The sequence below is a fragment of the Megalops cyprinoides genome, chromosome 2, assembly GCF_013368585.1.
Source record: "Megalops cyprinoides isolate fMegCyp1 chromosome 2, fMegCyp1.pri, whole genome shotgun sequence".
Classification (NCBI taxonomy): domain Eukaryota; kingdom Metazoa; phylum Chordata; class Actinopteri; order Elopiformes; family Megalopidae; genus Megalops; species Megalops cyprinoides.
Window position 1 is genome coordinate 9,001,123 of NC_050584.1, and position 27,012 is coordinate 9,028,134.

Genomic DNA, 27,012 nt, shown 5'->3' on the forward strand with positions numbered 1-27,012 from the left:
CCAACATTTCATTGTGCTGATCTCTGAAAACAACTTCCCTTACAACAAAAAAAAAGATTTACAGTTTAATATAAAAATAATTACCCCAAATTAATATTTACAGATCAGTGAAAGATTTGTTAGAATATCTTAATAACAGGTGCAAATTTATAAGTCGGTAAAGACAGAAAGACAATGATTGCCTCAATATAATTACCGCACATATATAATATTAAATTCAAGGCATGAATATTATATTCAATAATCAATTAATAATCCTGTTGCGCTCTTGGATATCTAACGTTCATGTGCATTCATTTGAAATATGTAACAGAAACAATCAGGCACTTATTTTTCAGATGGAAATATACAGTATATTTCCAAGACATGATTCAGAATGGTCAGTCAAGCGTCCATGAATTAGTAATGTAGTCCATTATGCTCCGAGCTGACGACCAGTCTTAAAGCAGGCTTTAAGATCTTTAAGTCATTTAGGTAAATGTCTGGCGAAGGCTTGCTGTAAATTTTAAACCATTTTAAACCATTTTAAACCATTACTACTTTCCAGGATGTTCAAAGACTGCAGCAGCTCCCATCCCTGTTCCAATGCACATGGATACCACACCATAGGCCCTGAAAGAAAAATATCCTATATCAACAAAGGATAGAGACAAACTGATCTGACACATGCCATAACAATGCCTATGTAGCATAACAGCAGACAATTCTAGTGTTGCAGAATGACAGTATAAAAGGAAGATGTTGCTTTTATTCATGTTTGTGACACACTGTGATAAGGCTCCATGTCAACACTTTTCATGGTCATATTAGGTCATAGCCATAGTAGGTTTGCCCTGTTACAAACAGCTAGGATGTTAGTGATGAAAAGTGAAGTGGCCTCACCGCCTGCCCCTGCGTTTGAGCTCGTTGAGGAGGGTAACAACCTGGCGGGCCCCAGTACAGCCCAGAGGGTGCCCAAGGGCGATCGCTCCTCCGTTGGGATTGACTTTTTCCAACGGTATGCCCAGCTTCTCCACACAGTAGACAGCCTGCAGTACACCCCCACACACAGACGGTTGTCAGTCCTGCTATTCCAATAAAGTTTGGTTCTTCGAATAACAAGATCCACTGCAGAACACCTACCTGACTAGCGAAGGCCTCATTAATTTCAAACACATCAATGTCGTCCACGGTGAGCCCTAAGGGGGTAACATTGTTTTTATTAATATACTTTGTTATTTATAAGATATGATTGTAAAGTTAAAGATACACATTTTGTTCCAAGCTTTTAACATGAAGCCCTAGCTTTCAGCAAAGCTCTCCGTCACCTGTTGCTGCAGTGTTTTACATAAGTGTAGAAATGTATTATTCCATTACATTACTGGCATTTTGCTGACACAACTGGATATTTACTGAGGCAATTGTGGGTTAAGTACATTGCCCAAGAGTACAGCAGCAGTGCCCCAGCAGAGAATCGAACCGGCAACCTTTCAGTTACGAGTCCTGTTCCTCACCGCCATGATACACAACATAAACCAGCGTCCTGCACTCACCCGCCTGCTGCAGAGCCGCGGGGATGGCGTAGGCCGGCCCAATGCCCATCACGTCCGGGGGCACGCCCACCACTGCGCTCGCCCTCAGGACCCCAAGCACCGGCAGACCCAGCGCCTCCACCGTGGACCGCCGCCCCACCAGCACAGCCGCTGCCCCATCACTCACCTGGCTGGCGTTACCTGCAGGGACAGTATAAGCCAATCTACACAGACTGGGGTGGGAACCGTTGACTTGTATCCGTGAAGCTGCTGAATGTTCAGCCACAAGTGTCATCCTTTTCCATCACTTTACCATGGATAAAACCGATCCCTGGGTCTTACTGTGAAGGGTAAGAAAATGATGCTGCACCCACTAACAGTGCGTATGTGAACAGTAGATTTTAAATGACACTACCAGCCCACACAGATGATACAAAGATCAGCGCTTCTGAGCAGCGCCTGCTAAGAAATGACGCACATGAACAAACAACGCTAGAGTGCAATGTCTTCACTAAGTTGCCACACAGCTTGGATAACAACCGTTATCCCGATAACACAGACCAATCTACAGATTAGTGTTCATTACAGAGGGAGAGGAGGGAGAACCACACCACAGACACACAGACCTGCTGTGGTGCTGCCGTCAGGCTTAAAGGCTGGCCTGAGCTTAGCCAGGCCCTCCAGCGTGGTGCCAGGCCGGATTCCGTCGTCCTTGGTGACCGTGACGCGGCGCTCCGTACCGTCCTCCTCTACAAACTTGGTGGTGACCGGAGCAATCTCTTGCTCGAACAGGCCCGACTGCATGGCCCTGGCAGCTCTGCAACACAGCCTGAGCATTAGAGGACAAGTCCCTTCACAGCTGATCCTCTCATCTGACCAGAGAGTGCAGGATGTCCCTCAGAAAAACATGCAAAGATCACGCCGCAGCACAAAGGGCCAACATTAGGAGAAGGATCTTATTTAACAAATGAAATTTCCATGAGATTTAAAGCATTAACCAGATTTTCATTGCTTTAAGTGCACATAAAAATGCACTGTAATTTAAAATGAATTTTTCGTCTGAGAGAAGGTATTTACCCTGTAAAAATACTGTATTCTGCTATAAGAAATGGTCTTCAGAGCCATTGTTCAACTGCTCAGCACTCAGATGTCAAACTGTGAGCCGACTCCACCCACCCTCTATGGTATTAACTGTGTTCAAAGAGAGGAAGCTTACTTATGCTGAGAGCTGAGAGCGAAGGCATCCTGCTTCTCCCTGGAGATTCCGAATCTCTCAGCCACATTCTCTGAGGTGATGCTGAAAGACACCGGCAGACAGTGACGCGCCACCCGCAGAGCAGATCACTGTACTGTGGCACCGCTGAGCCTTCATGGCTTTTAGGCTCCTTTTATCAAACAGTGGCATGACTGAGGAGAACAACTTTCACAGTGAGGAACAAGTTGAAGGTCACAAGAATACTTTGTATTCAAATAGGCTTTTGCATGCATTGCTTCCCAGAGGAAAAGAAACACATTCTGCCTAAATACTAACCTGCCCTGTCCAGCTACCTAAAAATCGACTTCAAGTTTGTGTGTGTGTGTGTGTGTGTGTGTGTGTGTGTGTGTGTGAATGGTGACGCTGTAACAGAAATCTGCATAATTCCAAATGAAACCAAACACTAACCTTTTTTGACTAAACACACTTAGATACTGTAAGTTCAGACTTCAGAATAAGTCCTTTAATGCTACTTTGTTGCGAACCAAACAGAGAAACCTCTTTTTATAAGAGTAGTATCAGTGAAGTCTAAGGAATGCCCTACCCCATGGGGATGATGCAGTCACGAGCCTTCTCGTTATCCATGAGCCTGGAGCTGATGTCCCCGGGGTTCCCCGCAGAGCGCAGGGTCATGCTCTCCACCCTGCAACACGGTCCAAACGCAAACAAAGCTCCACAAACACAGCCACAGGTAGCGCAGAGCTCTACCGCTCACAACTGGGAAAGAGTGTGGGCAGTTAACACATTCGACTCCATTCACCAATATTTTCTAGAACATGACAACCATTAGAGCTAATATGTGCTTTTCTCACAAACAGTGTACACACAGGTTACTACAGTTATCACTGTAGACACTTGACACTGCCTTGCAGCTTGTGCAGACATATGTACATAATATTTTAAGCAAATACATCTACTCACCCACACGCAAGACCCAAGTCATAGGCCCCGCTCCTGATGCCACCTGAACATAAAAAGTCAGTCAGTTGCAGGGACAGGTGTGTATGTAAAAAAATAATTACACTGTATGGTTTCACATAGGTTCTGGATTGTCACATACAAGAGATGGCAGCCCACAAAAATGAAAAATATATTATTGTGCGGGGGCTGATTTCAAGCTTCTGGATTCCTCCCCATGTTCCACTCCTTTGACTTCACCCTAATGCAGTCACCTCCGACACATAAGGCAGGCAAACAGCTAGATCTGGTCTTCCTGAGCACCACCTCTGACCGCTACTTTGTCTCCTTTTCTCCACCTCGTACTCCACTACCCACCCCGTCACTTCTTGCCATAATACACGCAACTTCTCACCTTCAGCTTCCTCTTCCACAGTTCTTGCTTCTATTCCACCCCTTGATTCTTTCACCAAACCTTCTACAAATTCCGCTGCATCCACCTTTCTATCCTCTCTGTCATCTTCCCTTGATTCCCCTGATTCTCTCTGTCCTCTTACTTCCAGGCCTGCGTGACCCACACTACCTTGTCCTTGGCTAAAGGATACACTCTGTGAGAACAGGGCCAAGCTGTGTGTGAAAATGGAGGAAATCCAGCTCCTCTGCTGGATCTATCAAGCACTGCTCTCCTCTCTGCCTTTTCTTCAAAGTGTTTTTTTCTTTTTATGAATCCAAGATTCAAAACTCACTATCTAACCCACGTAGATTGTCTTCTACCTTCCCTCCCCAATCCTCCCTCTTCCCCACCCCCCGATCTCTCTGCGGATGACTTCGCAGATTACTTCAACCAGAAGATTACAGGCATTCCAAACTCCCTCCAGTCACCACAGCTCACATCTCTATCCTCTTCCTTTTTCTCCTCCCTCCCACTCTCCTCCCCTCTTCCCACTAAATTCTCTCCACATAACAGATGTTGAGCACGCTCCACTCCTTACACTACACTGGCCTACCACCTGTGCCTTCAGTCCTACTCCCTCACCTCTCCTACAGGCCGTTGTTCCTAGCCTTCTACCATTAACCTCCGCTGTGATGAATTTGTCACTCTCCACAGGCAGTGTGCCTGCTGCCTTCAAGGAGGCACGAATCACACCTCTGCTGAAGAAAAGGACTCTAGACCCATCTGCTGTACAGAACTATCATCTGGTCTCTTTCCTTTCCTTTCTCTCTAAAACATTTGAACGTGCAATGGCTAACTATCCTCTCCCAGAACACGCTTCTTGACCCTTTCAGTCTGGCTTCAGGGCTGGTAATTCCACAGACACTGCCCTCTTCTTCACCCCGACGCCTTTCAGTCCGCCACAGCATCCTCCCACTCCTCAGTCTTAATTCTTTTGGACCTGTCTGCAGCCTTTGATACAGCAGCCACACTGTACTTCAGGTTTGCAGCAGTGAGTCAGGTGTACAGCTTCTGAAGGATCCACCCCCACCTCACTATGTGTTCTACACAGATCCCGGGTCAGGCCCTGGTCCTCTCATGCCTGGACTACTGTAAGTCCCTCTTTGCTTTTCTTCCTGCCTGTGCCATCAAACCCCTGCAATTAATCCAGAATGCAGATGCACTTGTCTACAACCTCCCTAAACGCAGTCAAGTCACACCCCTCGTCACTTCACTTCAATGGCTTCCTGCTATCGCTCACATCAAGTTCAAAACCTTGATGTTGGCACACAGGACAGCGAATGGCACAGCCCTCTCACATGTACAAACGGTTGTCAAACCATACCTACGACCCAGATCACTACAATCTGCAACATTAGGGTAAATGACTGTCCCATCCCAATGGGGTCGCTCCTCTCAGACACGATGCCTGTCTATGCTGGACCCACAGTGGACATGAACTTCCCATGAGGGTCAGGACAGCGGAATCACTGGCCATCTTCCAACACAGACCTATCTATTCCAAATGCATCTCGTTTCCACCTCAATCCCCACCCCCTAATACCTGCTACGTGTATTTCTTGCTCTTTATTTTAAGTGCAGCATCACAATGTGTTCTGGATTCTGTGATCTAGTGACTGAGATGTATGGTAGTGTGTGCACTTGGCTTCCCTTAGTTTCTAGGCTGTCTAGTCAAGTTAGCACATGTTAACCTGTGATAGGGGTTGAATGGTGTTATGCTCACACTCACTGGTCTGGGAGTATTGTTAACCTGGTCTGACACTGTTGCTCATTCAGCTTGAATGGATACACCTCTGTTCTTTTGTTCTGGAAGTTGCTCTGGATAACAGCGTCTGCTAAATGAATGTAATGCAATGTAATGATTCTACATTGTTTTCTCTGGGAATTTGAATGAATATGGCAGTAAATATGAAATATATCTGTATGCAAATCTACTAGTGGCACAGCAGTAAAAGATTTTAAAAGGTAAAAATTAATCAGGACTTGCATTAGGAACTTAACATACCACAGCTGCTTTTACAATACATACTCCAGACTCGTGCAAGAGATCATGGCCAATCCAATCCATTTCCATAGTAACAAACATAACATGGCCCTTACCTGCAATGTTGAAAAGGGCCTGAAGGCCTGAAGAGCACTGTCTGTTGACTGTGTAGACAGGAACAGACTCTGGGAACCCACTGCCAAAAAGACATACCTGTCACACTACTATCCTGTACCACAGACGTTGTGCACCATGTAGCTTGGCAGATACAGAGCCAATTTTGTAAGCAAAATGCAGATGAATGAAGAATCACCCACCTGAGAAACTGCGCCACTCTGGCCATGAGAGCTCCGGCTCCAGGCTGCAGAACATTACCTGCCGAAGACAAAGCAAAGGGGAGTCAGGTCAGATCAACTCCATGCAACTCATGTCAAATATAAGGAACCCACACATAGAAGTGGCTGATAAGTTTCCAGCTATGCACTAGCCACTGTGCTTCCAACCCCTCCACCACAAGCACTGCTTATACATCTGTCTCCTCACCCACACAGACATCCCCCAGTTTGTCTGGCTGCAGCCCGACTTCCTTCAGCACTGCTGACATCACGGCACTCAGCAGCTCATCGGGGGTGGTGTCCTGCAGAAACACAGGGACAGTATCTCCATCTGGTCCCGGAGACCACTGTGTCTGTAGGAGCTCTTCGACTCCAGTGACTTAAGGTGGCTCATCACTATAGGCTGGAGTTCCCAGCCCTGGTCTTGGTGACCCCGCTGTGTATGCTGGTTTTCACTCCAGCTGAGCTCTTACTTATTTAGGTCTGAGTAAATATATTTCCAACAACCCAAACGTGTAACAGAGAACTGACAGAAGTAAGTAAAATCAGTAGCCTACTTGTTTAACAGCTCCATCAAACCTAATTACTTGAGAGCTCAGCTGGAATGAAAACGAGCACAGAGAGGGGGTCCCCAGGAAAAGGACTGGGAAGCCTCAGTAGTTTTCAGGTCTCTGAGAGTAAACTACTCTGGAATGAGCTAGAAATGTCATTCTCTCCAACAATCAGGATAAACTCCTCAGTTTCGTACGGCACTTACAGAGCTGAGCTCTGCTAGAAAAAAAAAGAACAAAACGTTAAGACACTGTTAGAATAAACTGCTGTATATAAGTAAGAAGCTGGAAATGCATATCATGGTAGGTGACATTCATAATTCTGCGTGACAGACTGAAGTTTAATTAGACAACCGCCAAACAATTGACAAGTAGCTACGAGTAATCGAGATAGGCTCCCTCCATGTAAAAAAGAAGTAACACATCGTAGCGTCGGTTTGATAGCTAGGTTATTTAATTCTCGTCTCGGAAATTCCTATTAATTATTTCTGAGACACTGTTATAAGTGCGTTGTATTTAAATAATCCAGCTATGCACAATGAGGTATATACTGGTTGTCTACGATTCACAGTCTGATTATTATGATATAAATTATGGCATATCATCCTTACCTTAAACGATCCTCTTTTAGCTTTCCCGATGGCGGTTCTTAGACCATGGACCACAACAATATCATCCGAACCAGCCACTGACAACGCACTACATTCAGAAGTACTTACACATGTATCGCTGTGCGACCTACATCTGTTTGGTTGAGACAAGTGTCCAAAAACTATCTTTAGTCTGTGCATTATTGCAGAGAGAACTACAGTTCGCTGAACGGGACCTGCAATTCGCGGGTGCCACCTCGTACTATTGCAGCTATTCCTTCGAAGTCCGCTGCAAAGGTTTATGCCTCTTCCTGCCTCAATCTGCTGAACTTTGCTCCCAATAGATGGACTGATGTATTGGTTCAGAGTCAGGAGAACAAACCAGGAACTGGCTAACGCAAGATCGAGTGTGATTGGTCCGCTTTTGTGTCAATAAATGAAGGCGGTACTTCAGAATTTAACGGTTAACAATGCGTACGTCAAAATAATTAGGACAAATGTCACTGTTTTTATCGGAGTTTGTTTCCAGACCTATATCTAAAGCAGCAAAGTGCGAATAAAATTCATAAATCGCTTTTCATTTCAAAAAAGATAATGTCTGACTGGTTTTACATGTTCATATTGCTTTTGTGCACAGAAATGTAGGAAACATGTTGAAACAGGAACGTTTCCCATTGGAATAGTCTACCTCTAGGGACTTGTGTCAACAAAAAGCGAGTTTTAAAAGAGGATACACTTACGCCTTGGAAATATTGCTACAGTGTCAAATATATGATCAAATATATTTAACCATGTTTCATGTTTCAATCCCCTCACCCCAATGAATTTCATCCAGGGTGCAAGCACTGCCAAATGCACTTTGGACCAAGGTTAGGTAAATAATCACAGACAATAATTAAAACAAAAATCACAGCTGAAATGTTTAAAACCTCGGTTGAATGTGGCAGCAAGCTTCACAATCCAACCAGGCTAGAAAAACTGTTAGCCAGCTAACTTAACTAAACTTTAACATCGTCCTTCAATAGATGGCGTATCACTGTTAACGCTCCCTACACAACAGAAACAGGCTAGAATTTTAACTATCCAGCGATCGTCTGATTTAAGAAGACGGCTCTCTTTCGTCTTTCGACAACATATCAGCCCTCTGGAGCAGTTAGGATTAAGCTTGGGCCAGTGATATTCACATTTTGCCCTATGCCAAGTTATGTTCGTTTTCACCAGGCCACCAACGCCCACCTTCTCCACAACAGAGTGCGTTTTCAATCATTGCCTTCCGGCAGACAGCAACGTTCCTCTGTATGCATGTGCAGTTTCAAACAGGCAAAAAAGCCTGCATAAGAAAGGAATTTTTCACACTTTTCCTAACCACCCGTTATCGAGCTAGACCACAGAAGAGCTGACGTCAGACCTGAGGAAGTTGGTTAGGCGGCAAAGCAGCCAAAATTCTGAAAATGCTGTTGTTGACACTTAGGGAAAGCAAAGTTTTTTTTTTTTAAGTGCTGTAAATAAAACGAATAGCGTTTTAGCATCGTTTGGTCTGTAACGCAGCATTCTGTGGATTTTTTAGCCTACGTTTCAGGCAAGTCATAGTCATAAACCAACTATATTGACTAGCATCGTACACCCACACAGTGACTGAGTTCCATCATAATCGGACATAATGTTACACATCGCAGTCGTCTACTTTCAAGTAAATAGCTGGAATAAGTTTAAATGCATATTTACTGTTTCATATTTAATGTTGTCACATTTTATATAGCTACTTAATGAGTAATTTGCCTGTTTGGAAATCTGAAATTCTGTGTCTCTGTGGGTACTATAGATGCCCTTGACACCCCTAATCCTTACCAACTATTTAGTGTAAAAGTTAAATTTGTACTCAGAGTATTCTACTTAGGGAAGGAAGTATATTACCTAACTAGCTATCATTTAATTCATGTGTCAGTTTTGCTGGAAAGAGCTCATTTGTCCTCTTATCACTTGTTGGAAACATTATTCAATGATTCACAGTGGGTATTGAAATTCGATAAGAGTTATCAACTATGCCTATTAAGTATTTTACCCACAAAAGGTGTGTTTTTTGTGATGTCAAGGAACTGTCAATGAGGTGCATTGTAATGCATGGAGTGCACTGTATTTTATTTTCCTGGTGTTACGGGTATGCCACGTGACGTCAGGTAAAGGGTGCACGGAAGTAGGGGTTATGGGTCACGGGTGCACGAAGGTGTGCACCTCAGGTAATTTAAACGTCTATGGCGGCAAGCATAGTCGTCGGGGAATTTGATTGAGTATCAGCGTGGTATATTGTGCGAATTGAGTTGTTTTCTCACTTAGTGTACAAATGCTGCTTTATGTGTAAAGTTCGTGAGACGGTGGTGCATTTTTTGTCGAGTTTTGTTTTCTTGTTTTGGGTAGGACGGTGGAGCCGGTTCGACGGTCTGTTGCAGACTGGCCGGTCCCCACCGTTTTATTTCATTCTTTTGCGCACCGATCTCCAGACCTCCACTTTTCTTTACTCCACATTACCTTCTTCCCTCTCTCAAACCACTCTTTCTACAACTCCTGTGCACTGCTATCTCTCCAACTATCTTTTCTCTGATCCGTATAAATACTGTTCAGCCAGTTAAAACTGCGAAGCACTCGCCGCTGCGTCTTCTGCCCGGCTGGATCAAACACGGAAGAGTGAGTAGCCGGGTTGTTGTACTTTTATGTGCGGAGTATTTATCCTGCCTACTGCCCTGTGACTGCCTGTAGTCACCTTTGGCAGGAGTCTGGCCGTAACACTGGGAACACTCGTAACTCTTTTTTTGCCCTCTCACCGCAAATATTTAGGAATACTGTATGTGGATTCATTGCTTACTGACCTCTTAAATGCAGAGTTGGCAGTATGCCTGGGAGCATCAACAAATATCTTTAAGGACTCGATGGCAACAGTTATCAGTCCAGATGCCCAGTCACTAATGTCATCTGGCACACATTTGCTGCCATTCTCTTTTCCTATTCTCAGATTTCTGCTATTTGTTCTTTAACATGTGTTCTTGCTCTGCATATTTTCCACTGCCGAGAGCTACACTCTGTCCATAACTGTTCTCCATCCATAAATTAGTATTACACATTTAACACCATAGAGATTTTTCATGAATATTGTTTTTTTTTTTTTGCATTTACACCTTTTGACATTCAACAGATGTTCTCTTGCAGAACAACTTGCAAACTTATTTTTATTAATACTTTTTCTGTAACAGTTGAGCAGGAGGGACCCAAATGCAGAGATCATTCAAACACACAGAAGGATTGCAAACAAAGCATCTTTAGTGAACAAGCAAGATATTGGCACAGGAAGGCACAGCATGCAGACAAGCTCAGGACTGTGCAGGGAACAGTACAGCAGGTGGGGTTTAAATACATCAAACACTCGAAGACTAATTGCAAACAGATGTGATCAATCATGCAATGATGCACACACAAGAAAGTCCCTCTGGTGGGGGTTGAGGGAAGCAGCAAGCCACCGGGACAGACTGGCTGTCACAAGGACGCCTACTGGTCATTTTGGGAAGCCATCTCCAAAACCCTGACACTTTCTTGCCAAAATGTAAGCAATATCTAGTTCTAGTTTCCATACTACCAAAACATAACATACCACATTATTTTACTCGATGTACAGATTGTTGCTATTCAAAATCCATTTTTTACTATGTATAGGTTTGTAATTGTATGCTTTCATGCTTTAATTCACATGTTGCCATATAAGCCATGTTGAATCACAAGCTGTCTTTCTATTAAGCTGTTTGCGGGGTGGGGAGCAATTTAAATGCGGTGCAGAAGGGGGAAGACTGGATGGAGCCAGGGGTGATACTGGAGCTGTTCCAGTGTGGGCCGGTCTTCTGGCTCTGGCTTCAGGCACCACTGGATAAAGTGACACAATTCTGTGGATGGAGACAGAAATACATGATTGGACAAAGAGGCAAAAGGATTCTATGAAAGTTGTGTGACAGTAAATACACAACACCTCACTTGGTCCGTACTTGGTGAGAGCCCTTGGGTGAAGTGTATCTTGCTCATGCCAGCCTGGTCAAAAGCTGTGAAAGGCCTGTGTCCACACACCAATTCATACAGTGTGATGCCCACCGACCAGACTGTGGCAGGGCCAGCCATATACTTCTCTCGGAATCACTCCAATGGCTGGTAATCAAGGGTCCCTGAAAGACACAGACACACATGAGCACAAGCCATCCCATGATATCGACATTATGCAATGAGATGTTAATATATGAGTCTAAAATAGTAATAGGCCCTGAGAAATACAATAGCACAGAACAAAGAATATTATTGAGAAGATATTATAAAGTGTATGTGCAATATTTTCCATGGATTCAACCAAAGTACAAGAGCAAAGCAGGAAGTTATCTTACTGTATCTATCAGATTATCAGCACTAACTCCCAGGTTTCCAAATGCCTATTAAGATGCATGAACTGGCCCCGTTACTGACCTGAGAAGTCCTTATATGGTGATTCTTTCAACAGATCACCACAGCCAGAGTCAATGAGTTTGATTTGCTGGGTGTCTGTTTGAATAAGAATGTTTTCAGGTTTCACACCCCGATGGGGGACCCCCGGCTCTTCACAGTGACGCAGTGCCTGCAGTAGCTGTTCCGCTACCCCCCGCACTTGTGCTTCCCTCAAGACACCCCCTCGGTCTTGACAGTAGCTTTGCAGGTCCTGGCAGGGGTCAGGGTGTTCCTGTGCCATAACATAGGAGGCTTGACGATCATGCCAGTCATGCAGCTCCAGGATGTGGGGGTTGGCTGGTGCCTCATTTTCCATCTTTATAAGGGCCACCTCCTGAGGTATGGGCCCTTCCTGTGCAGGCTGTGGAAAGGGAGTTAGGAAGTGTGAATAGAGCTGGCATGTGTTTACTGTGGAAGGAGGTTATGATCAGTAGCTGGTTATATCTATCATAAAACAGCAAAGAAAAATCTGAAATTGAACCATGGGAAAAAATATGACAATCAGGGCGATGAGACTGATGCTAAAAGTGGTCAGCACAGGTGGAGAGATTACAGGTTATTTGATGAAAGCAAAAATGAATAAAGAAGGTAAAGAACGCCTCAATTGATGCTAGAAGAGGTATTTGCTATCTCTATTTCTTCATCATCTTTCTTGATATATTTCAGGGCCACCTGAGTAAAACACAATGGAGTTGAGCCATGTAGTGACAATGACCCAATGTACAGTACAGCAATGACAGGTTTACTTTATGATAAAATAATAACAAAAGATGATGAGTCATGAAAATAGGTCAGAGAAAACCAGATAGAACAACAAAAAAAGTAATAGTAACTAAATGTGGACATTTTCAGAAAGACGACACTTAGAGAAACAGCAATGTACAGAGAAACCATTTCGTTTGCAAAGAACCTAGTGGAGTCTAGGCTCCAAGAAGATGTGTCACAGAGGCTGTTTGTGAACAGAGCTTAGAGGAGCGGGAAACTGGCATCTTATGGGCAGTCCATCTGATTAGCGAATTCCAGCATACACTGAACCAAAACCTCCACACCCCAGTAATGCTCCCTTTCTATAGAGCTTGTGCACACATTCTACAACACAGAGCATCAGCTGTTCAGAGCATGGTAATCTTTGACCTTCCACTGTGAGGTGAGTGACTCAGAGAGAAGGTTAGTCTTAGTCTAAACCACATCACTCTTATCATAATACTCTCCAATCCAAGGTTGGAGAGAGCCAATATAAGGGTGTCTGCTTTATATTTTACGGTATTAAAAAGACACCATTATTGGGGGCTATAAGTAGATCCTTTTGTTTTCAGAAGATAATAGTGCTCTATCTCCAACTTAATTACATCAGAAAAGGTACATAATAGAATAAAGCAACAGGGGCTGTCAGCCTGATTGTCCATGACAGAGTAGTACAGCTGTGTAGCGCTTCCTGTCTCTCCCTCTCATGGAGAATGTTGCTGTCATCCTAACCTTTCCTAGAAAAGCTGGCAAATTTGTTTTTGGAGGTCGAGCGGCCCGGGTTGTTCCCGTATGTCAGCAGGCTCCCTTGCACCTTCATCTGCTTGCTCACTGTCCCCTCTTCACATGGTGGGAGTGACCTCCTCCTGCTGATGCCTTTCTTTGTGCTCCCCTCTGGACCATTCTCACCTGTCCTCTCTGACCAGGTCACCCACAAGAAGAAGTAAGATCTGTCTTTAGACCAACAGTTGTTTTATTCATTATTCTATTTTCTACTTCCTACATAACTGGGATAGGTGTATCAGATACCTCAATTGGGCCAATATTGCTACTAGGTGGACAACATGCTGCAGACCAAGAAACTGATTTTGGAGGAAATACATACAAAAACTAAAGCTAAACAGCAGTAGCAATGAGGAACAGTGTATGGTGGTGTAAGACATATGTTGTTACTTTTATTCTGCTAAAACAACCTTTGTATTTACAAGCAGCTATTTTTGCCATATCTTGCTCATCCCCATGGAGGCCTACTATGTCCTGTGTGATCAAGTTCCACAGATATTGCTGAAAAACCACCATTTTACACAAAGCCTATGAATATCATTTAGCACTGGTATCAAGAGATCTACAAAATGACCAATGATTATGACCGTCTGTAGACCACACTGCTAATTCAGCAAATACCAAATACCAGTGCTATTGCACTATTCTTGAGGTAAGATCTCCTTGCATTAAACATTAAAAAAAGTAAAAGTAATTATCGATTAGTGTGTAAAATGAGCAATGCTCTTGATTATTGTCGGAATTATCCTGTGGCTATAACCATTCTTATAGAACATTTTTTCTGTGATGCACTCTAACGTTATTGCGTCACAATTATAAGAAACGTCATAAAACTTGTTTCCAAAGTCCTATTCAATTTGACATTATAAACACTGACACTGATATTACAGAACTGTCAGGGCTACATAAGGGATCAATTACATGTAGATGATACAGTACTTAAACAGTGGTGTAAGACCTTTGTACATTTAATACCGCAGGCATGACTTTTAAAAAATCTGATCAGGAAGCCTATGTTGTTTTGCAGTGGCAGACAAGAGAAGTTGCAAACAGTATGTAGTCAATTTATTTATTTTTTTGCTTTGCTAATTTCGTTTTTATCTCCGATGGTATCATACATATAATATAAAGCAGGAATTGGCTATAAGGATGCAATGTACGTAATCTAAACTCATGAGAAAAGTAAGATGTGCGCTCATCCATGTTAAAAGGCCTACACCAAACCACAAACAGTAACTGGAGTGTTCCCAGGGTCCTAAGTTCCCAGTGTCCTATGTTCCCAGTGTCCTATGTTCCCCAGTTCAATATTCTGTTAACACACCAGCTCATGCTAACCTTGCATCTAATGCTAATGTTAATAGTAACTGAAATGCTAATGCTAACACTTATCCACATGCTAATGCTAAGTCTAATGCTAACTCTTACCCACATGCTAATGCCAATGCTAACACAACCCTAAAGCTAATGCTAACTTTCAAGATAATGCTAACCCTAACACTTACCCACACCCTAATGGTAACCCTAACACTTACCTACATGCTAATGCTAACACAACCCTAACCCTAACCTTAACCCTTAACCCTAACCCTAACTTAGCTCATCCGAATAGTCCTCACCTCCTCCGAATCCAAAAATACAAGCTGTCACACCAGTTTCATATATGCCATAATGACAATCATTAAGGGTGTATTCATTAATAAACCTTCTCTTGCAGTAATAACCCTAACTCTAACCTTAACCCTAATTAGAAGCTTATCAAACTTGCATCCGAATCTTCAGGAGCGTTGTGCGTAGGTGTACTTGCACACAGGCATTGCTCCACGATATTTCGTGACTCATGGCCCTTCTGAGCGTCCAGCTCAGCAACATAAAAGCGCTCAGCGGTGGCTACGTCATGGCGCATGGCACAGCCCACTTGCTTACGTTTGTTCTCAGGGCAGTCAGAAACCTGGCAAAAAGAATGTTTACAATATTAAGCAAAAGTAGCGTACGAGCTCAGCTTGTCATTAGCATTCACTTTTTTAAAGCATGGTTCAAAATGATAAACACTTACCAATGTTGCCACGCTTCTTCTGATCAACGTCACCGTGGGCGTCCCAGGCAGATGCAGCGACCTCCACACCTTCACGATGTACTCCCCAACACGGTTGAGGGGGTGGCCAGAGGAGTTGAAGAAAAATGTTTTCGTTTTTTTGGCGTAACCGGGCAGACTGCTCCGGACAGCCGAAAACTTTAAAAACCACTTTAACTCATCTTTCTGGAGTGCCAAGCTTGCCCGCCCAAATTTTGCTGATGTTTTGTGCCGAGCGACGGGCACCAAGTAGACTCCTGTTGGGTCCGACTTGCACTGACTGAAGTCTTTTGTGGTCATGTTTATTAGCACCCCTTTTCTATGGCCAGTCACCATGTACATATACCACAACAAGAACCCAACCGTGTCAGCAAAGACGTTGCTGTTTTTTGGATGTCTTCTGAGCTTGGCTGAAACCAAAACAGAAACATATCAGGTTGCATCCTGCAAATGATGTCAAACCGTTTCATACACAATTACAAATCACTTACCCAACAGCCTGGGGATCTTTTCTTTAGCAGCAGACACAAATGTCCTCATGTCCTCCCTGAATAGTATTCTATCTGAAATGAAAGTATTTGAAAATATTAGGGCTCAATAAGAATCTGACATAAGGATCACATATTCTCATAATACATACTTTGCTACATCATTACCGCTTTTTTTTAGCCTTCTGCTCCTGTCTGCTCAATGTGATGTCAGGGGTAAGACCCTTCTTGGCAACCCTGAAAACGACACACAAAGTCCACTTGGCTGCAGCGGGCAACTTGATTTTTGGCGGGCTCATTTCCCCCAGATAAGTCAAGCATCAACATATGCTCTCACAGTCAGTCAGCTATAATTATTCTGCAGCCACCTACTGACCCTGGCAGCCCGCTGGCAGGCATTATCCAAACCTTTAGGCTCTCAACTGAGCCCACAGCAAAATTGAGTATAGTCTTCATGAACTTGCTCTGTGAAAGAATGAAAAATTGGAATTTGGCATTCATAATTAGGATCAGTACGGCGCTCCTGCACATCCTGCAAAACAAAGGGGGGAAACCTGCAACATAAAACACGAGGTAAGTATGGAGGTAAGTACTGTTCTTTTCTTACCAAATGCAGATGGAGGTGATGAGGCTTCGTCCGTGGTGGGACCTGGTGGACGCTGCTTGCCGGTCAGGTACTGGAGGCGCCTTTCAAGCTGAGCAACTCTCCTGTCCAGATCCTCAACCTTAGACACTTCTCCCTTGTCAGAAGACTGCTGTGGGCCAAAGGCCTTGAGCCTCTCATTTATTGCAGCAAGCTTTGCCTTTTTCATGTAATCCTCTGTGTCCTAACAATAATAGTTTGCATAACAGGTAATGATGATTACAATTCAGTTGTACAGCCCTTGTTTAAATATGCATGAAGCATGTGTAGAAACACCTACTCTCAAAAGGTGCTTGTTGATGAGGTGCAGTTTCAACCTTGCCATGCCTGTCTTTCCACACCCCTCAACGGGGCAGTCCATTCGGCCTTTGAATCTGTCAGATGGATGACAAAGTTAACAAGGTCTACGGCTGAAAATGGTACCATCTTGGATTACTTCTAAACAATAACTAAAAACGTCTTACCGGAGACTCGCCTTTGCAAGGATCAGCTTCCGCTCTTCTGAAGACGTCACCTTGTGGGTTTTTTCGAGATGCACGTTGACATTCTTATAGCAATAAAATATTTAATATAGTTAACAAGTTAAGTGAAGGATTAACCCAAGTTAAGATAAACCATCTTAAGTGGAAAAGTAATTATTAAGGGCGTTTTCATATTAGGTACGATTGCTTTGTACCGTGCCTGAGTACGATTGCCCCCCTCTCCACTCCCCCGCCGCTCAGCTTTCACATTAGTAATGTTGTTCCGTACCTGAGTACACTTGTGTATCTACACACTCCGATACAGTAGGTGGCGGTGTGCACCTAGTTGGTTTGTGATCCGCCAATAAACACAAAGAAGAAGAGTACACTTGCGTCATCACCTACGCAACATTTGTTTCTGTTGTTGCTCCAGTGTAAAAAAGCGCGCCAATTGCAAGATCCCAGGCCCATACAATGGAGTTGACCTTCGCACTATGCCTACTATTATTGATATTTTGGAGATAATGTCAAGAACGACCCTCTCACCTGCCTTCCTACTTTATCAGCTATGGCTGTGCAGTTCAGAGGATGAGATCAGTGCGTGCTGCACGCAGATTTTGAAGTTAGTTATGACATCACATTCTAAACAGCAGTCCACTTCCGTGTTTTGGTACAGTAGTTTTCACACTTCATGCGAACCGTACCCGAGTACACATGAACCGTACTTGAGACCACCTTTTCCGGGTATGGTGCACAGTGTTCACACTAATCAAACGAACTGGACTTTGGGGTCAAGTATACTCGGGTCCAGGCCTGAGTCCCTGATGTGAACGCCCCCTAAGACACAGCATCAACAACAGCCTCCACATATGCTAGAAGAGGTGCTTACCATCTGTATTTCTTCATCATTGTCTTTTCTGACATATTTCAGGGCCTGCTGAGGAAATAGTTGGGGGTAAAGAACAATGTAATGCTATCGCGAGGCTGGAGAGGAAAGGTGGTATCTTAGTGGCAGTCCACCTGATCTTTGAATTCCAGTATAGACTGAACTAATCACCCCTTCCCCCATTTTGTACTTGGGCCTAGACACAGTAAGAAGGGAATTTTTTGGGAATCTGACTTTCCAAATGAGCCCAAATGCAGAGAGAACTTGAGACACAAGAAGTTTGGTTCCAAGAAAATAAAATTGTCTTGACTGGAGACTCACGAGATACACAATAGGCTTGGACAAGAGTATACACACACTAGGCGTGGTAACTCAAGGCTGAGCAAAAACATGAACAAAGAGCAGGGCTTTACAGAGAACACAGATGTAGACAACAACTACTCAACACAGGTGAACAAAAATGAATAAAATGAAACATAGAGAACACAGGAAGTTATGTGGCCATCTGGTGGCCAGCCTGGGAGGAGCAGCTACATTCCCCGACAGCTGCAATTAGGGACTCGGAGTGGGTTCATTTTGCTTAAATGTTTAAACCGCACCACCCATTAAGATTTATTTTTCTAATAATCTCCAGTCCAAGGACTGAGAGAACCCATAAAAGGATCTGCTTTTATTTTTAATGGTATGAGAAAGTCCAGATTGAACACATGGCTACTGTGTGCATCCAAGCAGCTGGTGTGTGGTTTGTTATCACCCTTGGGGAGCAGGTCAGCAAATCCCCCCTCTTCTTGGTGGATAGGCTGTAAATACTGTGTAGATAGGCAAAATTACACAGCACTTATCAGTGCTGTATCTGTTTCCAGTTTTAGTGAGGTTGATGCAATTGTTTAATAACACGGCCTGGACAGGGGTATAACTGTGTACATATTGTGTAAATATATGTACCAACACGGTATTCACAGTATGCCTATATTTTTGCCATGTTAATGCAGTCATGCAGTCATGTTGGGGTCCCCTTATGTACAATGGGGTGCCCCCACAGTAATATTGTGTTCTGCTTTAACTAACTCTGCAAGTGAGACAGAACAAAAACAGTTGAATTAGGAATTATTACATAATTACAACATAACTTTGGGAAAAAAAAACACTCTTTTTGATACATAAGTATATCACATGTATAAATATATCATTCTGTAGCATGTGTGACCTCCAAGCTTAGTTTCTGCCAGGACATGGAAGAAAGAGTCAGGGACAGGGGATTGCCATTGTTGAACATTCATTCCCTGTTGTTACAGGCTAACTGTTGGGTTGCAAGGGTTGCCAAAAACAATAAAGTGGTAGGAACTTTTAGAGCAAAAAGGAAATAGTGCTGCTCATAGAACGGGATAGGGAACCTGCTCTCAAACGTCACGACTGACGCAATGTCAAAATGTTACAACAGCTTTAATTAGATGTCCCTGCCTTAAAACCGAACTGTCCACTGGTGACTACACACCCCTTAAAATTTGGGGGGAAAAAAAAATCCATAATTTGTGTGCCTCCAGACCTTATTGGCATCCTCACTGCAGGGGGTTGGAGGGACATTGAACTACTAAACCGCACCAAACTGGTGAGTGTCAGAGCATTACCTCAGAACACTACAATACTTAAGCAGTTTTATTGTCTATAATATATTTATTAATTTGCCTTGTCCCAGACACCCAGCAGCTATTTTTCCATGCCTAAATTTCCACAGCACACCACAGTGACGTGGGTGCCAGTTGAACAACACATACAACTTCATTGGTTTCATCAGGGCAACTCGCAGGCACCTGACGAAAGGCAGGGTACCAGAGAGCAGTGAGACGAGAAACTCTGCCGACATACCCACTCCTATCCCTGGCAGAGTGAAGCCAATTTGATAGGCCACTGTGAGGTACTGGTCATCGTCAGCTGGTGACAAGGCTAGAGTCCATCCAAAGGGCTCAGCCTGCACTTGAGATGAGAAGTTTTCCAACTGAGCCGCTCAGGAGCCCATCCATAACACATTTACAAACATAACATTCAACCTAACTACAGTGCTATGTCATTGAGTTTACCATGTGTTTGCAAGGAGGAGAATTCCAAATAAGGCTTTCAGTACCAGCTGTGGTGACAAATTAATTCCTTTCTTGCTAACCATGTATTTACTCTGCACAGACTTAGTATCAGTTCTGTTGATTGGGTTCTATCACAGCATCAAATTTTCATCACATTTTCATTCATTTGTATCTACCTATCTGCCTACCTTGCAAGGGCGCTACACCAGAATAAATAATAATAAAATAATCTCTTGACAATTGGCCTAAACCATGAGATCCTTGCCCAAAAGTTGCACCTAGGGTTGTATTCATCATATAACTTGCATGAAAGGATTGGGATACACTCTCAGACGAACAGCGTGGTAACGTTCACGAACGTGTTAACGTCGAATTATAAATATATAAATACTATAGTAGATTCTTTCTCCTGTGATTAGTCGGCAATCAAAGGCTGTGCAGCTAGATTTCGCGTTATGTCATTATAGTGTGCCAAGTTCAACATAGCTAAGAGTTAACTATCTAGTTATTTGTGATTTGTGGATAGATTAGTTGGAAAGAAATTATTAGCTTGGAAAGCAATGCTAAATGAATGAGGATTTTTCTTGTTTTTGTGTTACTTTATGACACAAGTAAGAGATTCATATTGCATATATTTTCCATTTTTATCATACATAATATAAGGAAGGAAAAAAAAAAACAGTATTATGTGACCCCCTGAGGATACTGATACCCTGACTTTCCAGTTTTCCTGCTCCTTGCTACCTGCAATTTATAACAAATATAAACTGCAAGAACAAAAACAAATCGATTATGGTAATAATATGATCTCATCATGGCACATCAGGTGCACTTTAATAAACGCTGAGAAAATGTTGCAGAACGTGTATCAGATTCATATGAAAGCCCATATCTAGCAGTAGTTTACTCCAGCTCTATGCTCGCGCATCCAGTGGAGGGCAGCAATTCTCGCGCAGTGGTGAAAGGGTCCTACGAGTGCCCCAAAGCCCGTCATCATTTCCTGGAGCTCACGTTGTTGCTGACATCAGAGCCAGTGCTCAGTGGAAACACTCGCAGTTCGTGAGCGTTAAACGAAGCCAAGCGACAGTGAAGAAGAGAAACTTTATTCGAAGCAGGACAGAGCAGCGCTCACTTTGCACAATCTGCAGGGCATCAGTCTGGATTACAGATATTATTTGGAGAAGATACCGTATGCAACGCTATTGCGGGAGTGGATATAATCGTTCTTTTCTGTGAATTTTACGTCTGCCAGTTGTAGTTGGTGTGCAGTTATTGCAGTTTCCGGATATTAGTGTCACAGGAAAGACTGTGGAGGCACAGCCGTGGGATTAGCGATTTTTGTATTGATTTGTACAACACATGCGTTAATTTATCAGCAAAACGTTTAACAGACGATGAAGTTACGCAGGTAACCAGGTGAGTTGTTGCACAAAATAATATACTAAAAAAATCATCTAAACGGGTGTCCTGGATAAGCACAATCACCTTAGCGAATTTAGACGAATCTAATGTCAGCGACAACGTGAATGCTGTTCACTGAGTGGGGGATTGCATGCTCAGTAAATGGGAAAAAAACTCAAGATGTCCTGTGTCTTACCATGCCTACATGGCTAACTCCAATTAATGTAAACATGGGCTGTCGCGTTTTTCCAGGATGAATTATATTATTATCGTCACAGGCTCGTTTTTGTGTTGCTATTTTGTTGCTGATACGTTTATTTTTTATTTTTGTTACAAGCGAACTGTACTAATTCGTTTTTTTTTATCCTCGAGGTTCCGAAGTGACATAGATAGGCATCTGTTAGAATTATTGTTCTAATAAAATCATGAAAAGTTTCATGTAACATGGGATATTTGATAACAGAGGATGATGGACCTGTTATCTACCAACAGTGCATATTATTTGACTTCTTAGTGCGGGTACTTTATATGGTAAGACAAAGTGCAGACTTGAATTTGTGGTCAACGGATGATTGCGTTCGTTCCCATGGACGAGAACGTATCCCGCTTGAGCTACAAGTGTTAAATATGGCTCCATCTTCCGATATCAAAGCTGCCTTATATGGATTTACCGTAGATTTATTTGGTTTGTGAAGAATATAATTAATAGTGGCTTTGTAATTGAAAATGTCGACTTCCATTTGCAACGCATCTCACGTTGGACGTTGCTCGTCTGTGTTGGTTTATTGCAAGTTGGTGAGTGTAGCGTTCGTTTTCATCAAGCATGAGCTACATACGAATAGAATGTACTGAAACCATTTTTAGGGATTGCGGCAATTTCCGTCTCTTTTGTCTGTCCACGCTAGGTTACAGCTATTGTGTCATGTTCTTGGTTAATTTTCGCATTACCCAGGCTTGCAAAAAAAAAAAAAAAGACCTGACATTTTCCCTATGCTTCGTGAAAAAGTGCAAGTTGAGATGGAGAAATGAGACATTTGTCGCTTAAAAAACTGATATTCGTTGGCAAAGTTTTAGTGTTTGATTAACACAAAACACTCTTTACATTGTTTGGTAAGGGGTTGGTGCATGTTTATGAGGTCTTTTAATTAAACAGGATGTGATCAACATATTTCCAGTGGAGGGGGGGGGGGGGGGGGGGGGGGGATGAATATTGAAGGATGAAAGTGCCAGTGCTCTCCTCTTAACAAGTTTTACATGGCAGCCATCTTGGCTGAGGACTTCTTGTTGGCTTTTGAGTTGACATATATTGTCACCACTCTGCTCAGATCACTTTACCACCAGTGGCAAAGTTCATAGGTTATGGTAGCAGACCTGATCTTATTCAGTTTGAATGTTGTGAGGAATTATCACCCCAGTAAGATATTCATCTTTCCCACCTAGCCCAAAGAGTGCATATAATGAACAGGTAGGTCCTGCCAGTCTGTGCGCACCCGTTTCCAGCATAGTCCCACCCCTGACGCCAAAGTCACCATGCAAATTTGAGTAGTTTGTGTACAGGGCATTTAAGATAACAATGCGGAGAACTGTGTTAGATTTCTCTCTCAAAGCGAGAACGTCCACTAGATGCAGTTACTCAGTCCACTGGTATGCCAGTGTAGACATGAATAGTGACGATGGTTAGAATAGTCAGCAACTGTCGAGAGAGAACTCCTGCAGAAAAGAAGCTGTGATAGGAGTCAAGCGGCCTAGTTTGCAATAATGGAGCAGGATCGGGTCTCCAATGTCAATGACAGACAGAAACAGCAGCTAGATGTCTACTTTGATGGAACGAACATTGAATGAGTGGAACCCTAACCATAAGAAAATCCTCTGACCCCAAAGTTTGTCATACCTCTTATAAGACAGTGTTTTACTTTGCAAGCTGTCTAGTAATGGAAAGATCTCAGGCCTCATTCTCCAGAAGTGTTTGCTGTATGTCCTTCAAAGGCTAGATTGTGATGGTGGAGCACAGGAGAGGGACTTTCCCAGCTTCACGATTATTTAAAAGAGCATTGCGTCATGATACAGTAATCTTATCTTCTTTTAATGGTTTATCCTGTAAGTACTTTAAAGTTGTATGAGAATGGCAGCATTCAGTTGTTATTTTTGAGTACTATGATCAAACAGAATAACTTAAAAAACCAACACTTACTTCTTATTAACTAAGGATAATCTGGCAATAGTCATTCAGGTCTTTCAGATTAATCCATCTTCTGTCTCTGTTCCCTTGAGTAAGAATATTGGATAGAAATAATGCCAGTGTTAAAAGTGGTGATCTTCTCTTTAGACAAACTTGGGGTCAATCTGAATTGTAAAAAAATGGCAGTCACTGCCAGAAATCATTGCTGAATGTGTGGCTGTGTTTGAGTCACCCTTTTGAGGTGAAATTTAGGGGAGAGAAGCAAACACAAAGGGCTGTTTTCTGAGTAAAGACTACTGAACAGTCATGGGACTGATGGTTTGGTTGCTGGTCTCCATGGTGATGGAGATTTGTCTTATTGTGTGTGCAACCCTTCCAGCTGTTCTAAAACACCACAGAGGTTGTAAGAGTTTTATGTGTGAGTGAGACGGAACATCCACTTACCAGGGAGCCCAGTCTGGGTCAAAGGTTGAAATGACTCAAAAGTAATCAGCAGTGCCCTGCTGCAAACCAGTATCCAACATGGAGCCAAAGCACTGAGGGTTCTTTATGTGGCAGTCTGCAGAGTACAGCATCACCTTTGCATCTACCAAATTCTGCTGCTGCATGAGTTTGATGTTAAGACAACACAGAAATATAATAGCAATTTTTTTTTACTTTATATTCATGTTCAAGGTATTGAAAGCCATCTGTTTTTGTTTCAGCTTTTGAAGCATCAGTCCACAGTCTGTTAGTTCCTGATGATGAAAATCTGAATGAAACATGATTAGCAGAATTACCTTCATTGAATATTTACAACTAACATTATGCACCGCCAGCTAATTAACATTAGTTATATTTATAAGGTCTAACTGAGTTTGGTGAAATTAATTTAGCTATTATGTGTATGAACATTTGTGTTTTTTGGTTCATTAGTGTATTACCTTTGTCTCTGGTTTTTAGCATCACTGAGATGCACTATTGTAACTTATTGAATGAAATGTCTGTGGTAAAAAATGTTGAGATCTCCTCCAAACGATGGATAATGGCCTTGTGCCACCATTCTCATTCATTTTTTTTCACCACACCAAATATCCTGTGAAGACATGGATACAAACCAGTATGGATGATATTCATATGGAGCCCAAGAAACCAGTGGTCTGTCTCATTCAGTGTTAGTGCAGGCAGGTTAGTCAATCCCAGATGCATATGAATGGCATCACAGTAAGACATCTCATGCAGCGTCCAGCTGAGTAGAAAGCTTTCTGCCGCTGCTGAGTCTCAGAGAATTGAAGGAGTGATTGCCAGGGAGTTTGTGTTTGCTTTCTGTATTTCAGTGATTAATCCTGAGTGATTCGCATTGCTCGATGCAAAAAAAAATTGAACAGTATGGGTTTGTTAAAAATGTGCAATTGTTGGGATGAGCTGAAGTATTTGACTTTCTGTGTGCACTAGTGTCACTGTGTGTCCAAATTACCACATTTAAGTAAATTCTAAAGATGGTTTTGGTTGTTCTGCTTATCTGTCAACCCTGTTGCATTATCTGTATTCTAAAATTTAATTTTGTGATCTACTGAAATTCAAGTTAATATGGCTTGTTGGCTAATTTGCATATTTATTTCAGACAATGTTAGAACTCAAACCATTATTAATATTTATTGCAGTGCCTGTTCTGAAGTAGAAATCACACACCCCTGCATGTGCTTCAGACATTCACTCTAAATCAAGTGAAGTAATGCTTTACGGTATTAATATTTATTGAGAATTTGTAAGTCATTCATAAAGACACTGCAAACTGTGCAAAGCAACCAATTAATGTTAATAACATTATAAATGTTAATTGTTAAGGAGTGTGACCTTGAGATAAAATGTTACCAAAAACATAAAGATCTCATAAGTTGTAATGTCTGTGAAATGGCAACTTAGCCTAATTCCTGCATGCTTACCGTTTAAATCAAGGTCTTAGATATAATTGCAGCAAAATAGAAATGTATTTCTTGTTCTTGTTCACTTAATGATCCACTGTTACTGAGTTAAAATGTTTCTCTGTAATAAATCACATTTATTCTCAGTGACAGTCACTTCCATTTGATTAAAGAGTCAATGAAAACAGCTCTGTAGGATTGCAACATGAAGTAAATATATTTTCCCTGAAGGTTTATGTTTTGGCATGATGAGTGACATGTAAATACAGGAAAAGGCCTCAAGCAGCCACGTAAAAGTGTAAAATTACAGCTTCCCAAGGCAGCCCATGTTTAAGATATAGTTTATTTTGGGGGGGGGCACTGAACTGTCTGAGGTGGCCTAGCAGTTTGAGATTTAAGCATGATTTAGACATGCAGTGTAGCAATTCTAGGCTTAAAAGATTGTACATTGTTATATCTATATCTGTACCTATTTTTTCTGCCTTAAAGCTCATATGGAAAATGGCATTGACTTTACAAGTAACTTAATTCTACTGTGTCTAGAATTCTACTGTGTAATCATAGTGGGTGCTGTTTCTGAATTTGTTTGAATAGCTGCATGCTGGATCTATGACATCATGATGAAAATGTTCATTTTTTTCCATGGAATCAGTTCACCCTGGATGGACTTTTAATGACACCATTTAGTAATTGCTTTTCTATGATGGACTAAAAATATACGGTAACTGTTGTTGGTGGTCATCTTCTTCTTGTCAGGTTATACTAAGCATCAGTATTCGTGTGTAATAAACCCTGTTTAAGTGCATTTGGTTCTGTAGCCTTGTACCTTATTGCAAGCTCACATTACATAGGTGCCAGTTATCATCCTCTACAGTTGGGGTGTGGCTTGTGTAAGAGCAACCAAAGCAAATCAGTCCTTGGCAAAGTGTGTGTACTCAGGAGGTGACCATAAAAGAAGCTACAAAGGTTTTGGTCTCAGTTCTTAAAAAAAACACAGCATGCTATTAACTTCATTTATTCCTGAAGATTTGTCTGTCAGAAAGCTGCTGTTTTCTCTCCACTGTGTAGTCCCTAACTTGATCTTGTGTTTGGAATGTATCATTATCTGTCAGCACTATGCACAGGGACCACCTGACGTCAGGGTCCCTGTTCCTGAGCTGTGGAGAGAGAGAGCAGAGCGTTTTGCACTGCTCCCTTGGCTCGGGGTCAGTGCTGAGGTCATTGCTCACTGTCCCGGCGGACTTTCAGAAAGGATGAGATCTTGTCTCACTTCCCAGAAAGGGCCATA

At 42.5% G+C, this 27,012-nt stretch overlaps 2 protein-coding genes across 4 annotated transcripts in view; one reads left to right on the forward strand and one right to left on the reverse strand.

Moving 5' to 3' along the window:
- Positions 1–518: 518 nt before the first annotated feature.
- acaa1 (acetyl-CoA acyltransferase 1) lies at positions 519–7,887 on the reverse strand. Its single transcript, XM_036522057.1, has 12 exons — positions 7,599–7,887; positions 6,645–6,738; positions 6,419–6,476; positions 6,218–6,297; positions 3,688–3,730; positions 3,311–3,409; positions 2,728–2,808; positions 2,138–2,328; positions 1,533–1,712; positions 1,123–1,178; positions 883–1,028; positions 519–612 (listed from the first exon to the last, which is right to left on the reverse strand). The coding sequence occupies exons 1-12, from the start codon at positions 7,776–7,778 to the stop codon at positions 537–539; spliced, it is 1,284 nt and encodes a 427-aa protein (XP_036377950.1). The 5' UTR covers positions 7,779–7,887; the 3' UTR covers positions 519–536.
- Positions 7,888–21,295: 13,408 nt separating this feature from the next.
- Positions 21,296–27,012, forward strand: part of map3k22 (mitogen-activated protein kinase kinase kinase 22) — a 48,212-nt gene continuing 42,495 nt past the window's right edge. For all 3 annotated transcript variants that reach the window (XM_036521293.1, XM_036521294.1, XM_036521295.1), the window contains exon 1: positions 21,296–21,656. The gene's annotated coding sequence lies outside the window, so the exon portion shown is untranslated. The remainder of the gene's footprint in view (positions 21,657–27,012) is intronic.

Coding starts and splice junctions, on each gene's coding strand:
- acaa1 (XM_036522057.1), bottom strand. CDS start 7,778: ATGCACAGACTAAAGATAGTTTTTGGACACTTGTCTCAACCAAACAGA. Junction 6,739..7,598: donor CTAAAAGAGGATCGTTTAAG/GTAAGGATGATA, acceptor GTGTTTCTGCAG/GACACCACCCCCGATGAGCT. Junction 3,731..6,217: donor GGCCCTTTTCAACATTGCAG/GTAAGGGCCATG, acceptor TTTTATGTTCAG/GTGGCATCAGGAGCGGGGCC.